Source organism: Rhinatrema bivittatum, chromosome 6 (assembly GCF_901001135.1).
Source record: "Rhinatrema bivittatum chromosome 6, aRhiBiv1.1, whole genome shotgun sequence".
Taxonomy (NCBI): Eukaryota; Metazoa; Chordata; class Amphibia; order Gymnophiona; family Rhinatrematidae; genus Rhinatrema; species Rhinatrema bivittatum.
In genome coordinates this window covers 114,362,924-114,381,189 of record NC_042620.1, presented here as the reverse complement: position 1 = coordinate 114,381,189, position 18,266 = coordinate 114,362,924, and the positions used below count along the sequence as shown (strand labels likewise).

Here is an 18,266-nt window from a genome sequence, read left to right as displayed (position 1 = left end):
AGTAGAGCCATCCCACTCATGGCTGATTTTTAGGAGAGGTCCAGTGGGGCTGTAGTGGAGTCGATCTCACTCGCAGCTGAAGATAGGCCTTGCAGGGTCATGCGTGGAGCCTGTCCTGCTCATGGCTGAAAATTGGCCAACAAAACCATGAGAGGAGCCTATTCCACTTACAGCTGAATGTTAGGAGAGAGGCCCAACAGGGCTGTGAGCAGAGCCCATCCCGCCCACAACTGAAGATACAGAGGAGAGATGCCTGAGGGAGCCATGGGAGGAGCCCATCCTGCCTTCAGTTAAAGACAAGGAAGAGAGAGATTTAGCAGTGCAGGGGGCCAAGCTCATCCCACCTGCAGCGAAAGAAGGTATAGAAGCCCAGAATGAGAAAGCAAGAAAGCCTGTCTCTGTGTATGTGTATGTGTGTGTATGAGAGAGAGGATGTGTTTGTGTGTGTGTGTGACTGTGTGTTTGAATGAGAGTGGGTATGTGTTTATTTGTGTGTGTGTGAGGGAGAGAGAGAGAGAGGTTGCCTGTGTGAGGGAGTGTGGATGTGAGTGAGAGATTGGGAGCCGGTGATTGTGAGAGAGGGATTGTGTATTTATGAGGGAGTAAGGATGCATGTTTGTGTGTGTGAGAGGGAGCCTGAGTGAAGATTTGTGTGTGTGTGAAAAAGAGAGAGAGAGGTAAACTGTGTGAAGGATTGTGTGTGTGTGTGTGTGTGTGTGTGTGAGAGAGAGAGAGAAGGAGCTTGTGTGTATGTGTATGTATGTGAGAGCGAGAGAGAGAGAGAGAAGGAGCTTGTTTGAGGGGTGTGTGTGTGTGCAAGAGAGAGAGGTAGTCTGTGTGAGGGTGTGTGTTTGTGTGAGAGAGAGGAAGCTTATGTGAGGGTGTGCGAAAGAGAGGGAGGGAGCGAGCCTGTGTGAAGGGGTGTATGAGAAAGAGGGTATATGTGTGTGTGTGTGAGAGAGAGAGAAAATGTGTGAAGGTGTGTGTGTATGTAACAGAGAGAGAAGGAGCCTATTTGAAGGAGTTTCTATGTGAGAGATAGGGAGCTTGTATGAGAGTGTGTGTGTGTGAGTGAGAGAAGGAATGTGTGTGTGTGTGTGTGTGTGTGAGAGAGAGAGTGAGCCAATGTGGCGGTGTGTGTGAGTGAGACAAGGAACCTCTGTGTATGTGTTTAAGAGGGAGACAGGGTGGGAGGGTGAGAGAGCTTCTATATATGTTTGTGTGTGTGCATGTGCATAAATTAGTGAGCTTGTGCATGTGTGTGTGCATGACTGAGTGTGTACGTTTCTGTGTATGTACATGAGTGAGAGAGTGTTATGTCTTTGCGAATCCCTAATATTAGTCCATGGAGAAAAGTATTGCAAAGAAAAGAAGCTAGTTGAGTAGAACTGATACCTTTTATATGACAAATGAGTGTTTTGGAATGCAAGATTTTTGGCATACTTATGAATTTTGCAGAATAAAGGCCTATGAAAATAAAAGTAGATGATCAATCCAGTAAATAAGAGTTGAATGCCTAGCTGTAGCTGGGTAAGTATATGTACATAAAAAGGGCAGCAGGCTTTCCCAATGAAAAGATGATCATTCTATGCTGATAATTTTTCAACACAAATTTCACTCCTTAGCATGACAAATCTGATCAAACTATGAGGTTTTTGCTTTTTTTTTGGTGGCAGGAAGTAAAGTTTTGTAAATTAGCATTGTGTGAATTTGACATCTTCCTTTTTCAAACAGCCGGATTTAATTAAGAGCATTACAATATCAGATCTACTATGCTGGGTCAGACCAGGATTCATCGAGCCCAGCATTCTGTCTCTGACAAGGGCCAGCCTGGATCACAAGTTCCTGAGAGATTCCAAAAAGTAGACTTATTTTTTGTTACTCACTCCTAGGGGGTAGCGATGGCTTTCCCTAGTCTATCTGGCTAATAATACTTTATGGCTTTTTCCTCCAAGAACCTTCTGGGACTTTGCTGATGTTGCAAGAATTTCAAATGCTTTGAGTCGTCTTAACTAAACTTTTTAGATAAAGTTAGCCTAAGCTCTTTTAAAGACACGCATAAACAAGTGTCCCTCAGTGTTTAATACGTCAACAATATTGGTTTCTCAAACTGCGTTCATTGTGACTTTGGCAGACAGTTTTTCAAAATGTGTGGATTCTGTTAAGGAAAAGCAATGTCACCTTATTGACCTCTTTCTCTTTCCTTATTACCTTTCAGAGACATTTCTCTGTTTTTGCTGTGCATTTTCCAGGAAAGGATGCTTTGGCAACAATTTACAGCAGGATTATGTATGCGTTTTTTCAGCACTGTGGCTTTAGCTACAGTATAGTAAAATCTGTCACTAACTTAATTCAAGCTGCTATTTGTCTGCATCAGAAAATGACACAGAATTTCCTACCTACAGCTATTAGGTTCCATTATGTTTTCAATTTAAGGGATTTGACACACTTATTCCAGGTAATGTACTTTCTTCTTATGTTGTATTCATTCTTGCGATGTAGTAAATAATATACCAAACCACATATAATGTAGATATATTTTATTTGAATGAAATGTTTAATCAAAGCTGAGGAATTCCTCCAAGCCTCTGTAAAGGAAGAAAGCCTATGTGTGGGATCAGGAATAACCCTTCCCCCACCCTCAAGGAAACAGGGATGTGCTTGAACCAGTCAGAGGGACTGAAGTAGAGTTCCTTTTCTCCTGTTGGGAGTGGTGATGGATCTGCAGAAGGTTTCCCTGCAGCCTGCCTTCTTCCCCTGACAGCTGATCTGGAGACCCAATGGCAGTGCACGACAGCCATTCCAGAGATTAGTCTTGGAATGTGGATTTCTCATCGCACCAATGTCAGAGAAAGATTCAGAGCCAGTTCTCTCAGGTTTAAGGTGCAAAAGTGAACTTTGCTTTACTACTTACAACTCTGAGTGGATGAGAATCGCAGCTAGTTTTAGCTGTAGCTCTAACAATGAGGCTCATGCACCAAAGTGCAGAAGACTTGACAGATGTCACTTCGCATGCTAAATTGCTGCACAATGGGTGCTTTTGGTGATAATCTGCACTATTTTGCCAATTAGAGTGTGAAGCACCATTAGGAAAAATCTTCCACATTCATAAATGGTGAAATTTTATTCATATTTTATTCAAATTTTCTAATACCATGCGAAGCCATGTCTTTAATTATGAATTGTGTGAAAATTGATGCACAAAAACATTGTCAAAAGCTAGTTTTTGCAAATAAAAGTTAGTTACATTTCAATAAGATATATTTATCATTTTAGTGAACTGTTCCACAGGAAATTTCATGTGCAATATTTCTACCCAGCTCATTGGATAGGTAGAAAAAGTGCTTTGGGAAACTGGCAATCCCTCATGTACAAAACTAGGTAAAGATGAATATGTTACTGTAAAAGTCTTCTAGCCCTCTTTTAAACCCTACTAAATGGAATTTTTTGGTACTATAGGATGGATGATATTGTCCAATCTTGTTTTAAGGTTAACTCGTTTTAAAAGACAATTTAAAAAAAATTTTCTCATCTCCCTATCCTCACCAGCTCAATCCACATCAAATTCTAAACTATTTTCCCAAACCTTAATGCCTTTTTCTTGAGTTTGAGAATATAATTTGGACCCTGAATCCCTAAAACATTATTAAAGTTTGCTGCAAAGGAGAAGATGATATTTCTTAGTTGGATGATTACAACTAAAATTCTACCCTAGCAACTGTTAACACCCAGTGAAAATTATGGCAAATTCTTGGACAGCCAGATTTTCTTGTATTTAGTTTTGATGACCTGCACCAGCTGTGATCTGAACTAGGATTGTAGTAGTCTCATGATAGGCTTGTTAGTGCCATGTATTAGCAGTAGGGTTGTTATTTATTTATTTTTTTTTGTTGGAAGGTTTAGAAATCACATTAAAAAGGGGACTTCCTATAAGAATAAACACTCGTATAGGTGCAGAGAAAAAGCCAAAGCCCAAATGCACACTTGCTCTTCTTAGGTATCCAAGTCAAGTGGATTACCTTCCACAGTTCCAGAGATCTTGTTCAGCAGGCCATCCCATCATTGCTTTTTTAGTGTATTTTGAATTACCTTTGCTGAGCTGATTTATGTAGGAGAAAGTGAAGCTATGTTATCCTAGACAGTGTAACTGTAAAGCATTTTGAGATAATATTTCTCTGAAAGACTTGTAAAATTGCATTGCATTAGGTGGCATTCACTGCTGCCAGCATTCTTGCTTTTTACTGTTGGTGAATGGAGGAATTTATTTTGAGTAAGTCTGATGCCCGATAAAATGCATTGATGTTTTCATTTAAAAATACAAGAAGGAAAACAGAGATATTCTGTAAAAGGCTGTAATGGTTTTCATCCAGATTTTTTTTTTTTAACACTGCAAAATTATAAAATTAAAATATAGTTTACATTTTTCATTGCAGCCATTGTCCTCCATGTTGTGAAATTTCTCTGTCTTCAGGTTTATTTCTCTGTGTGGCACACACTTATATAGGCAACGTCACCTCTGGAGAGGGATTTGTGTGTCTCTGGGTCTATGTGTGCCCTCTGACCTTGACAGCAACATGCATTTCCCTTTGTCTGATTAGAAGCAAGAGAGCTTGGATATAAGCTTTTAGAAGTGGAAGGGCATAATAGAGACAGAACATTTTCCTATAAGGGGGACCCCCCCAATGATGAAACGTTTCCATATGGGCACCTGATAGCCACTCACACATTGTATGAAGAAGTACAAGATAATTAAGACTCTGAGCTGTCTTGTTTGTGAACCGGAGAGAACCAGGATGTTGCTACTAAGAGCATTTACTCCCAGTGGACCCATTAAATTCTAGGCTCTATCTGGATGCTGTCTGAAGCTTGTAGTACTGGCAGTCAATGCATTACCAAATCATGTCATAAACTGATGTGGTAGCCATATTAGTCCACTTGAATGCCTAGAAATAAAGACCAGCAAACAAAAAAATATCTAAGGAGATACCATCATATTGGACTAACAATACATAAAATTTAAGTATGTTTTGCAAGGAGTTAAAAGACCTGATTAATTCAGAAATATAGAAGGCCCTGTTTGTTGTTAAGTGGAAATGACCAGTTAAGAAGCAATGGAGTTAGAATTGAAAAATATTATCTAGAAATTAACATAAGTAAATAAAAAACTGACACAAACAGGAAATAGAAATTATTTGCAAAAGAAGGTACATGGCAACAACCCCTGTGATATACATTTGTTACCTAACAAGTACTGTTCACATTAAAGCCAATAAACATTTCATGATATTTCAAGAAATACATTGACTATAGCAGTATTTCATTAGAATAATTCTGAGCACATTTGAAGGTGAAAAGTAAATGATTTCTGAAACAGTGCTTAGAGCACACAACTGCATCATCTGTAAATGCAGTAGGCAGAACCTGTAGAATAAGAGTGCATATTTCTTGTTGGGATTGGGAATACTACATTGACTGTATAGTATTTTAGTTAAGCAGTAAATGCCAGAAAAACAACCTTTTAGAATATATTTTATGTGACTGTGTTTTGTAGGGCATGCTATTTGCATCTCCAGAGTGTGTTCGACTACCCATTGATTTGGTTCATTTATGGCTCCATGAATCATCCAGAGTGTATGCTGACAAACTTATGGAGGAGAAGGATTCAGAGCATTTTAACAAAATACTCTTTGATATTGCTAAAAGATACTTTGAGGTATGACTTTAATATAACTTTTGGGTATATGACTGATAAAATAAGCCAGAGTCCTGCTATGTAAGTGAGGGGGAAAGACCCTTACAATGGGGAAATGTCCATTCATATCAGGAGTAGCATTTTCAAATACAAGATAAGCAAAGAAACATTAATTCTGTTGAGTAATTTTGCTGGAATTTACCTTGATTTAATTCATGTTAGGGTGTGCACAGACATTTTTGTTCATTTCATTTTGTTATGTTTCTTTTAATTTATTTAAAATGAAAAAGAAATTAAATAAACAAATAAAATTAAATAAAGAAATAAAAAGAAAAGGAAAATAAAAACAAGCAAGCTTATTCTATAATTCTCTCTTATCCTATCTTATTACTGTTTTAATCTAACTCACCAGAGCTTATGCTCTGCCTATTTTCCATTTCTTGAATTTAGAAAACCTTTTGACTTTAAAAGACTTTTTGCACCTTACTATTAAACCATGCTGGTAGTGGTTTGGTCTTCCTTCAACCTTTTTCTGGGCTTCCAAGATGGTATGTTTAAACAATGTCCACACTTCATTCAACCATTCCTTTTAGTTTGTTTCTAATTGCCTCATTCTGTCAGTTTCCCCTTTTAAAGTTATATGATACTGCAGCAGCTTCACTTAATGTCCTCCATCCAATGTTTATGTAAAATTTGATTGCATTATTAACATTATTGCTTAATGGATCCAACAGAATAACCCCTTCAACTAGGTTGTGCATTCCACTGAGGACTAGATGTAAAGTAGCTGCCCCTCTTGTTAGTTCTATGACTAGCTGCTCCATGAAGCAGTCCTTTTATGGCATCTAAAATCTTAACCTTTCTAGTATGACTCAATAACATATTGACCTAGGATAATTGAAGTCTCCCATTAATGTGTTGCCAAATGTATTTGCCTTTTTAAATTTCAGCTATCAATTCACAGTTTGCTTGTTCATCTTGGCCAAGTGTTCCCACTGTTGTACTCTTTCCCCTCACACCTAGAATTTCTATCTATAAGAATTCTACAGTGCATTTTGTTTCCTGCAGGATTTTTATCCTTGTTGATTCTATGTCACCCTTTACAGATATGACAGGGCCCCTAAACTGGGTCCACAACTTTGAGTGTGGCTCTGAAGAGATTTTGGGTGAGGGAGCCCCAAGATTTCTTTTTGAGAAACTGGAAAAATTACTGTGTGTACTACCAGTGAACTGCTATTAGATGGCATAGTAAATGGTTATAAATTTCTTTGTATGTTATATAATATGGAAGTTTCTAGATGAAGTTAATGATACGTTCTAGTGATTGTGCTTCCTTTAAGATTGTTGAAAAGAAGATCCTCTTGGGGGAGTGTTTAAGAGAATATATAATCCTGGTTCAAAGTGTTGGGAAGAAACTTCACCATGGATTAGGGGTGGAAAGATGTTTCTAGCAAACTGGTGAGCCCAGAGACCCTTCCAGTTAGGAGAGAACCCTGCACGGGCTTTCCTCCTGAAGGGGAAATGCCCCAGGCTGAAAAAGAGTTCCTTTCACAGGGAACTACCGGAAGACCTGCCTGGATCTAAGAGGAGAATTTAGAAAAGAGCTTGGCAGTGGAGGGCCAAGGGAAGAAGAAGTACTAGAGAGAAGTGTACTGAGGATACTAGAGATGTGAATCGGAACTGGAATCTGATCAGTTCCGGTTCCGATCCAAATCTTAAAATTTTTATCGCCCGGCCCGATTTGAATTTTGATTATCGGCTGCGCCCGATCCGATAATAAAAAAAACCCTCCCCCACCCTCCCGAACCCCTAAAAATGGTTTTAAAATTACCTGGTGGTCTAGTGGCGGCGCGGGGAGCTCTCGGGCCATTGGCTGCGTTAATAAAAATGGCGCCGATGGCCCTTTGCCCTTAACATGTGACAGGGTATCCGTGCCATTGGCCGGCCCCGTCACATGGTAGGAGCACTGGATGGCTGGCGCCATCTTTAAAAATGGCGCCAGCCATTTTAAAGATGGTCGGCGCCATCTTTAAAGATGGCGCCGGCCATCCAGTGCTCCTACCATGTTCGGGTTCGGGAGGGTGGGGGATTCAATTTAAAGGGTCAATTTAAAGGGTCGGGGTGGGTTTAGGGGTTGTTTTGATGTGCCGGTTTTCCCGCCCTCCCCCGATTTACGATTTTTCACGATAAATCGGGGGAATTTATATTGTATCGCGACTCTAACGATTTTTGACGATTTAAAACATATCTGATGATTTTTTTAAATCGTCAAAAAACGATTCACATCCCTAGAGGATACTGGGGAGACACTTGAGCATTGCTGGGGAGCAGAGGTACTAGACCTAGGGAAAGGTGGCACCTTGATACTTATGAGTGAGTATCTGAAGTAACTGAAGTAAACGGTATGGTCTTTATTTATTTCTTTATTTCTTTATTTATGAACATTTGATAGTCCACATTTTCCAAAAGTTGGTCTCAAGATGGCTTACAATAAATTTAAATGAACAGAGGCATTGGAACATCTTACAGTCAAATCAGAATTTGCAATTAATGTAACATTGGGATCCAGCATAGGAAAACCCATTTAGAAGATGTACAGGTGCCATAATTTATGTGGTGAGTGAGTTATTGTACAGCAATAAAATGATGAAGCACTGAAAAGATATGAGCACTATGGGCCTCATTTTCCAATATTGCATGGTATCGCATGCGATACCAAAAAGGGGTGTTACCATATGCTTGCTAATAAGCATGTGTATCGCAAATTGTGATAACAGCTATGCAACATGCTCTTAGTGCAAGTTGCGCTACATTGCCAGTATATATCGCAGTTCATGATGTTTCCGGACAGCCTGTTTCAGTATATGTGAGAGAGAGAGAGAGAGAGAGAGAGAGAGAGAGAGAGAGAGAGAGAGAGAGAGAGAGAGAGAGAGAGAGACTGACTTGCTATAGTGTCTCTTCCCTAGACAGGTATTTGTATCCCTATGAGAGGCTCACCTAGTAACTCGAGGTGGGGATTAGGTATGAGTGTAGGGGGTTGGGGGCCACTTTCACATTCAACATGAGATGTACGAACAGAACAGTGGTCTCTTGTGAAGATTCGATGGCCTTCGGAGTGAGGAAACTCACTCCAAGATGAGATTTGGGCAATGTTCTCCCAAACTAGCTTGACAAGCTACAGTGAGACATATTAGCTGCCTTTGTGATGTTATAGGAACTGATGGCAAGAAAGGTGAAGTTTTGCTTAAGGAAGAAAAAGGTAGCATTTTACACTGTAACTAATCAGTTAATGTTTCTGAAGACATTTACATCTGTGTATTACTTTTTTTTTTTTTTACTTTCAGGGTGTTGATGAGCACATATTTATCCACCAACCATTAATTTACAGTCACTTTGCCCGTGGTATTAGAGAACCTGGTTACTTTCCAGTATCTGATTGGGAAAAGCTGACCAGAATTTTGACAGATGCATTAGAGCACTACAATGAGCTTCATCCTGCAATGAACTTAGTTCTCTTTGAAAATGCAATCCAGCATGTGTAAGTTTTGTCCGTGTGTGCATTATATGGGGTCGATTTTAAAAGTTGTGTGTGCGCATCCACGTGCGCGCGGTTCCCGGTGCACGCACATGTATGTGCCGATTTTATAACATGCGCACGTGTACCTCCAGCTAGGCCAAGGAGGGCAATTTTCAGCCCAGCCTTTTTACCTGGAGAAATCACCATTCTGGTAAACAGCCTGGGAGATTGGCCTTGCCCATGTATTTGAATACTTCATGTGGTCCCAAGAAAAAAAGCTGATCTGAGTAGCTTAGTTACCCTGAAAGCCAGGACCTGTTTGTGGCCCTCAGGGGCCATAGTTGAGAACCTCTATTCTAGGGTATGCTTTAGAAGATTTCAGCCTCCAGGCTCTATCCTTGCAAGCACCTAACACTTCACTTGTTGCATTACTGTACACTTTATTACTGGGATATCTTGTATTGGATAAAATGGAAACATACAGTAATGCTTTCATTTAGCTAAAAACCCTTTTTCATAGATATTATGTTCTATAAATAATTAAATATAGCAAAGAGTACATTAGATATATGCAGTAAGATAGCTTCATGCATTATTTCACAGTTATAGTCTGAATATTCCCAAAGACTTTGTTAACATCCTCCTTCATCAGACGAGTCAGTCTTCAACCTTCCCAGAATTTCACTGACCCAAAGGGCTTAAAATCTAAGGGCCTGGTTTACTAAGGGTTTTCTCCCATTCTGTATCAATGGGAAAAATAACTAGTAAATGAGGTCCTTATTTGGTACCTGAGGCAATCGAGGGTAAAAGTAACAAGGAGCATCAGTGGGAGAGGCAGGATTTGAGCCTTGACTTACTTGCTTCGTAGGCTGCTGCACTAAACACTAGGCCAGCAGTGGTCCTCAAGCGCCACAAACAGGCTTGGTTTTCAGATAACCACAATGAATGTGCATGTGATAGATTTGTATGCACTGCCTCCACTGTATGCAAATCTATCTCATACATGTTCATTGTAGATATCCTGAAAACCTGGCCTGTTTGTGGCTCTCGAGGACTGGAATTGGCCACCCCTGCACTAAGCTACTCCTCTACTCCAAATAGGTACCATCTGAAGCTATCTGTGACACAAATCCTTACTGAAATCTGGTATGTAGTAGGGATGTGAATCGTTTTTTAACGATTAAAATTATCGTCCGATAATTTTAATATCGTCTTAAATCGTTATAGAACACGATACAATAGAAATTCTAACGATTTATCGTTAAAAATAGTTAAATCGTGTTAGTGCGCACTAACAGGAGTTAGTGCGCACTAACTCCGAGTTAGTGCGCACTAACTGAAAATGATACAAATTGACACTTTCCAGGTCAGTAAAGGTCAGTTAGGAATGAATATGTGTTCCTATTGGCTGGCTGCCCTCTTATCTATTGATGTTAACCAGGTTCCCACTGAGGTGATGGTTGGGGGGATGGGAAATGGAAATGGAAACTCAGGAACACTAACAGAAAATGATACAAATTATTGACACTATCCAGGTCAGTAAAGGTCAGTTAGGAATGAATATTTATTTTATTTATTTATTTATTTATTTATAGTTTTTTATATACCGCCGCTCATCAAAGATATCACGTCGGTGTACAATGAACAGGAACTTACGCCGGAGCGTTATACATTTAACAGGATTAAATAAGCATTATACATTTAACAAAAGTAAGAATATATATATTTGAACATAAAACAAGTAGAATCTTTTAAAACAGAACTATCATTTAGGATTAACTGAGCTGAGTTAAACAGAGCTGGAAAGTAAAGGGATTTTAGGAAATTAGGTATGAGGTTAGGGACAGGTTAGGAGGAGATGGAGTTATAATTAGGAGTGATAAGAGAGGGGAGAAAGCGCTTCAGGTGCAATTAAGAGCAAAAGTATGGAATGGTATTTACAGTAAGGACATAAAAAAGGGGAAATTAGAGATAGTGTAGAGAAAGGGGGTGTTGGGTAAATAAGGCAGGGCATAAAAAGGGGAAGAAAGACATATATATTTCAGGTATAGGTATGTGTAAATAACCATGTCTTGAGTTTTTGCTTGAAAGTTTTGGGAGATGGCTCAAGGCGCAGTTCAGTGGGCAAGGTATTCCATAACAATGGGCCAGCAAAGGAAAGCGCTCGTGCTTTGGTGGAGGCATGGTTATATATTTTGGGTGAGGGGGTCTGTAATGTGGCGAGGTATTGATTTCTGGTAGGTTTAATAGAAGTTTGAAATTGCAGTGAATTATTAAACCATTTCATTTCAGGATTGTGGAGGGCTTTATGGATCAGTGTTAATGTCTTGTACTGTATGCGATATTGAATGGGGAGCCAGTGAAGGTCCTTCAAAACTGGCGTAATATGTTCCTTTGAGTTTGTGTTAGTAAGGATACGGGCTGCAGTGTTTTGCAGAATTTGTAAGGGGCGGATGGCATTTTTAGGTAGGCCTAGGAGGAGTGAATTGCAATAATCTGTTTTGGAAAACAACATGGCTTGTAAAACTGTCCGGAAATCAGATGCGTGAAGCAAGGGTTTCAATTTTTTGAGTGTATGTAATTTGAAAAAACATTCTTTAAGGATTGCACTGATAAATTTTTTGAGGGTCATTTGGTCATCAATAATGACTCCTAGGTCTCGGACTTGGTGAGAGAATTGTATGTGCGTTGGTGTTATAGGTAAGGTAGGCGAAGTATGTAATGGAGTAGGAGGAGATATGATCATGAGTTCTGTTTTTGTGGAGTTGAGGGCAAGTTGTAAGGAGGTTAATAGATTGTTGATAGCAGTGAGAGTAGTGTCCCAGATTTCAAGGGCTTTGGATATAGATTCTGTTACTGGAATAAGAATTTGTACATCATCAGCGTACAAAAAGTGTGGAAGTTTAAGGTTGGCGAGGAGATGGCAAAGCGGAAGAAGATAAATGTTAAAAAGGGTAGATGAAAGTGAAGAGCCTTGCGGGACTCCTTGCTTCAGGGGGATTTCTTTTGATAGGTGGTTGCCAATTTTGACTTTATAATTACGATTGGACAGGTAGGAAGTAAACCAGTTATGAGCGGTACCAGTTATTCCAATCTCGTGTAGGCGTTGGAGGAGAATTTGGTGGTTAACGGTATCAAAAGCCGCTGAAATATCCAGGATTACTAGAAGATGTAGTTGATTTCTATCTAGGCTTTTGAGAAGGTAATCAGACAGTGATAAGAGAAGAGTTTCAGTACTATGTAATTTACGAAACCCATATTGTGAGGGAGAGAGGATTTGGTGTTCTTCTAAATAGTCACTGAGTTGACGGTTGATAGTTTTTTTTTTAGCAATAAATGGGAGATTAGAAATAGGGCGGTAATTGCCAAGGTCTAATGGGTCGAGCTTAGGTTTTTTTAAAGTAGGTTTAAGGATAGCAAATTTGAGAGAGTTGGGTACTTGTCCAAATTCGATGGAAGTATTGATAATGTTAGAAATGGGGCTGGCTATTAGATCAGGGACAGTGAGTAGGAGTTTTGTGGGGATGGTATCAGACGGGTGAGAGGAGGGTTTAGCTTTTTTGAGCAGGGATTCAATTTCAGTTGTTGCTGTGTTTTCAAAGAATGTTAGCTGAGGTGCAGAGTCTTTTGTGTGACAGAGGTTATTGCATTGGGGCATGTGGGGATTATGGGGGAAGCGTGTCATGATTTTGTTAATTTTGTCCTGAAAGAAAGAAGCCAGTTGTTCGCATTTGATTTTGGCTTCTTCTTCTGGTATGATATTTGGAGTGAGGTTAGTAAGTGAAGTGACATATTCAAACAATACTTTTGGATTGAATTGAAATTGATGTATTTTACCAGCATAGAAATTCTTTTTTGCATTGTTGATCATCTCACTATAGTTTTGCAGGGAAGTTTTGTATCGTGCAAGTAGAGTAGGTGTCGGTTCTTTACGCCAATTTTTTTCAGCTTTTCTAAGGGCTTGTTTTAGGTCTTTTAGTGTGGGAGTGTACCAGGGTTTTTTTGTATTTTTCTGAGAGGAGAGTTTTTTTGTAATGAGGGGGCAAATGTTATTAGCAACTGAGAGGGTGTATTCATTCCATGAAGTTAAAGCAGTGTCAGCATTTGATAGATCAAGGTTAAACTGGGTGTTGGATAGAGCTGTGGTAAGCTCGTCTCTATTGCATGTTTTTCGGTATTGTATAGTGGTAGAGCAGATTGGGAGGGGCGGCAGTCTTTGAAGAGTGTTGGATGTTCTATGTATTCCTATTGGCTGGCTGCCCTCTTATCTATTGATGTTACCAAGGTTCCAACTGAGGTGATGGTTGGGGGGGGTGGGAAATGAAAACTGTTGGTAGTTGACAAAAAAAGTAATGTGATCAGTCAATATGACTAGAACCTGTGCCCTATTCCTGATACCAGGGGTGTTGTGATCTTCCTGCACTCAGTGCCCTATCCCTGATACCAATCTGAGACAGCTCCCTCCCTGCATTACTAGTGAGAGGCTGGCTTCACAGACAGGGGGGAGCTGCCTGACCCTCACTCCTGACTTCCCCCATGTCCCAGCTAGTGAATGGTGTGTGGGTGAGGGGGGGGGGGGAGAGGAGGATGGTGAAGTCTGAGACAGCTCCCTCCCTGCATTACTAGTGACAGGCTGGCTTCACAGACAGGGGGGAGCTGCCTGACCCTCACTCCAGACTTCCCCCATGTCCCAGCTAGTGAATGGTGTGTGGGTGAGGGGGGGAGGATGGTGAAGTCTGAGACAGCTCCCTCCCTGCATTACTAGTGAGAGGCTGGCTTCACAGACAGGGGGGAGCTGCCTGACCCTCACTCCTGACTTCCCCCATGTCCCAGCTAGTGAATGGTGTGTGGGTGAGGGGGGGGGAGGATGGTGAAGTCTGAGACAGCTCCCTCCCTGCATTACTAGTGAGAGGCTGGCTTCACAGACAGTGGGGAGCTGCCTGACCCTCACTCCTGACTTCCCCCATGTCCCAGCTAGTGAATGGTGTGTGGGTGAGGGGGGGGGAGGATGGTGAAGTCTGAGACAGCTCCCTCCCTGCATTACTAGTGAGAGGCTGGCTTCACAGACAGGGGGGAGCTGCCTGACCCTCACTCCTGACTTCCCCCATGTCCCAGCTAGTGAATGGTGTGTGGGTGAGGGGGGGGGGAGGATGGTGAAGTCTGAGACAGCTCCCTCCCTGCATTACTAGTGAGAGGCTGGCTTCACAGACAGGGGGGAGCTGCCTGACCCTCACTCCTGACTTCCCCCATGTCCCAGCTAGTGAATGGTGTGTGGGTGGGGGGGGGGGGGGGGGAGGATGGTGAAGTCTGAGACAGCTCCCTCCCTGCATTACTAGTGAGAGGCTGGCTTCACAGACAGGGAGGAGCTGCCTGACCCTCACTCCTGACTTCCCCCATGTCCCAGCTAGTGAATGGTGTGTGGGTGAGGGGGGGGGGGGAGGATGGTGAAGTCTGAGACAGCTCCCTCCCTGCATTACTAGTGAGAGGCTGGCTTCACAGACAGGGGGGAGCTGCCTGACCCTCATTCCTGACTTCCGCCATGTCCCAGCTAGTGAATGGTGTGTGGGTGAGGGGGGGGGGGGAGGATGGTGAAGTCTGAGACAGCTCCCTCCCTGCATTACTAGTGAGAGGCTGGCTTCACAGACAGGGGGGAGCTGCCTGACCCTCACTCCTGACTTCCCCCATGTCCCAGCTAGTGAATGGTGTGTGGGTGAGGGGGGGGGGGGAGGATGGTGAAGTCTGAGACAGCTCCCTCCCTGCATTACTAGTGAGAGGCTGGCTTCACAGACAGGGGGGAGCTGCCTGACCCTCACTCCTGACTTCCCCCATGTCCCAGCTAGTGAATGGTGTGTGGGTGAGGGGGGGGGGGAGGATGGTGAAGTCTGAGACAGCTCCCTCCCTGCATTACTAGTGAGAGGCTGGCTTCACAGACAGGGGGGAGCTGCCTGACCCTCACTCCTCCGGGGTATTGTGATCTTCCTGCACACAGTGCCCTATCCCTGATACCAGGGGTGTTGTGATCTTCCTGCATGCAGTGCCCTATCCCTATTAATACCAGGAGTGATGTGATCTTCCTGCACACAGTGCCCTATCCCTAATACCAGGGGTGTTGTGATCTTCCTGCACACAGTGCCCTATTACTGATACCAGGGGTGTTGGGATCTTCTTGCACACATCCCAGTATCAGGGATAGGGCACTGCATGCAGGAAGATCACAACACTCCTGGTATCAGGAATAGGGCACTCTGTGCAGGAAGATCACAACACCCCTGGTATTAGGGATAGGGCACTGCGTGCAGGAAGATCACAACACTCCTGGTATTAATAGGGATAGGGCACTGCATGCAGGAAGATCACAACACCCCTGGTATCAGGGATAGGGCACTGTGTGCAGGAAGATCACAACACTCCTGGTATTAATAGGGATAGGGCACTGTGTGCAGGAAGATCACAACACTCCTGGTATTAATAGGGATAGGGCACTGTGTGCAGGAAGATCACAACACCCCTGGTGCCAGGGTTAGGGCACTGTGTGCAGGAAGATCACAACACTCCTGGTATTAATAGGGATAGGGCACTGTGTGCAGGAAGATCACAACACCCCTGGTGCCAGGGTTAGGGCACTGTGTGCAGGAAGATCACAACACTCCTGGTGCCAGGGTTAGGGCACTGTGTGCAGGAAGATCACAACACTCCTGGTATTAATAGGGATAGGGCACTGTGTGCAGGAAGATCACAACAACCCTGGTGCCAGGGTTAGGGCACTGTGTGCAGGAAGATCACAACACTCCTGGTATTAATAGGGATAGGGCACTGTGTGCAGGAAGATCACAACAACCCTGGTGCCAGGGTTAGGGCACTGTGTGCAGGAAGATCACAACACTCCTGGTATTAATAGGGATAGGGCACTGTGTGCAGGAAGATCACAACACCCCTGGTGCCAGGGTTAAGGCACTGTGTGCAGGAAGATCACAACACTCCTGGTTTTAATAGGGATAGGGCACTGTGTGCAGGAAGATCACAACACTCCTGGTATTAGTAGGGATAGGGCACTGTGTGCAGGAAGATCACAACACTCCTGGTATTAATAGGGATAGGGCACTGTGTGCAGGAAGATCACAACACCCCTGGTGCCAGGGTTAGGGCACTGTGTGCAGGAAGATCACAACACTCCTTGTATTAATAGGGATAGGGCACTGTGTGCAGGAAGATCACAATACCCCTGGTATCAGGGTTAGGGCACAAGTTCTAGTCACATTGACTGATCACATTACTTGTTTTGTCAAGCTACCAACTGTTTCCATTTCCCATCCCCCATATACTGTCAGTGGGAAGCTTGGTAACATGAATAAATAAGAGGGCAGCCAATAGGAATACATATTCATTCCTAAACTGACCTTAACTGACCTGAAAAGTGTCAAATTGTATCATTTTCAGTTAGTGCGCACTAACTCCCAGTTAGTGCGCACTAACTCCCGTTAGTGCGCACTAACTCGAGTTAGTGCGCACTAATCGGAAAAAAAAAGATTTTTAACGATTTTTTAACTAAAAAATCGTGCCTAACACGATTTTCTTGCCCTGCCACACGATTTCTATCGTTAAGACGATATAGAAAACGATTCACATCTCTAGTATGTAGTGCTTCATCAGAGGAAATCCATAAGGGTCTATTTGAATCTTTTTTATTGTATATTTAGTGTGTCTTTGTTGGAAGTGCCTGACTTATCTAATGAGATTGACTGATTCATGTATTTTCTTCAAAACAAACCTAGGATGTTACCATATAAAAGATGTGAATTGCTCCCCCGACCCTCCCCCACACACACACACACAGTGAGTAGGTTACTCAGGGGTCAGGTACTAAAGTGCATTAGTGTTATCGCAAGTGTTAACATGCATTAAAGTGCTTTAAAATGTTAGTCTGCATTACTACTAATGCAGAATTAATACAGACAAGTGTGGCAAAAATGTAAAATAGCCGCTTAGAATACAAATACGAGGTAAAAATGACGAGAGGTGGGTGGCACCTTATAGACTAACCATTATATTGAGGCATGAGCTTTCAAGGACAGAGCCCTGTTCTGTCGTATTAGGCTGGAAACATGTTATCGCTCCATGATACTAAACTGAGTAATTTGATATGATGTTCTAGCTGCCGTATCAATCGTATTCTTGAGTCGCCTTATGGCAACGCGCTCTTAATCGGAGTCGGAGGTAGCGGCAAGCAGAGTTTGTGCCGCTTGGCAGCATTTCTCAGTTCCCTGGAAGTCTTCCAGATAACCCTTCGGAGTGGATATGCTATTCATGACCTCAGGGTAAGGAGCTAATACACTTGGGGGAATCGATACCTAGTTTCCATAAACGGCTTTTACATTTTGCAACGTTTTGTGTTACGCCCTCCTGATTTCCAGTTTTCATTCGGAATTCTTTGCCGAAATAGATTGACAATGTTTATGTATTTGTTATCTGATCTGCTGACAAATGTCCCAAGAAATTATATCATTTATGTTGCAGGATCAGTCCTATGGTTAAAAAGGAGTCTTTATCCATTTCTTTACTGGCATTTTGTTTTGGTGAATTCATCATGGGAAAAAAAAAATACTGATTTGTTTTTTTAATTTGCAAGTTATACCTTTTATTGGACTAATACAAAAGGTGGTGTTGTACATGAGCTTTTCAGACCATTCAAGTCACATCTTGTAAGCTCAAGGGCATCTTTGGATAAATCTTAAGTTGGTTCATGAAAACGTATAACAGCCTGCAAAGAATCTATTTGCAAACACAAATACCTGGGACATTATGAACAGGCTGCACTATGGTTTGCAAGCCTTTACTACTTGATTGAATTTTTAAAAAATGGCTTTCAGATTTATTTCATCAACTTGACGGAAGACGTGCTTTTACTTCTACTTTTTCAGTCCTCTTAGGAATCGTACCCTCCAGCTATGGTTAGTTCATCAGTCACCCACATGGTGCATGGTTTGTCCAGTGCAATGCTACACTAGCCTGTCAGTAGAAGGTGACCTAAGAAGGTAGATAGAAGAATGGGGGTTGTCT

General features: G+C 42.1%; 1 protein-coding gene across 2 annotated transcripts in view; it reads left to right on the top strand.

Annotated features, from left to right (window-relative positions):
- LOC115093684 (dynein heavy chain 11, axonemal-like) overlaps nt 1-18,266 on the top strand; it is a 586,171-nt gene that overhangs the window by 215,195 nt on the left and 352,710 nt on the right. For both annotated transcript variants that reach the window (XM_029605802.1, XM_029605803.1), the window contains 4 exons: nt 2,219-2,458; nt 5,552-5,713; nt 9,037-9,230; nt 17,362-17,524. In XM_029605802.1, coding sequence (XP_029461662.1) covers nt 2,219-2,458; nt 5,552-5,713; nt 9,037-9,230; nt 17,362-17,524 — 759 coding nt within the window. The remainder of the gene's footprint in view (nt 1-2,218; nt 2,459-5,551; nt 5,714-9,036; nt 9,231-17,361; nt 17,525-18,266) is intronic.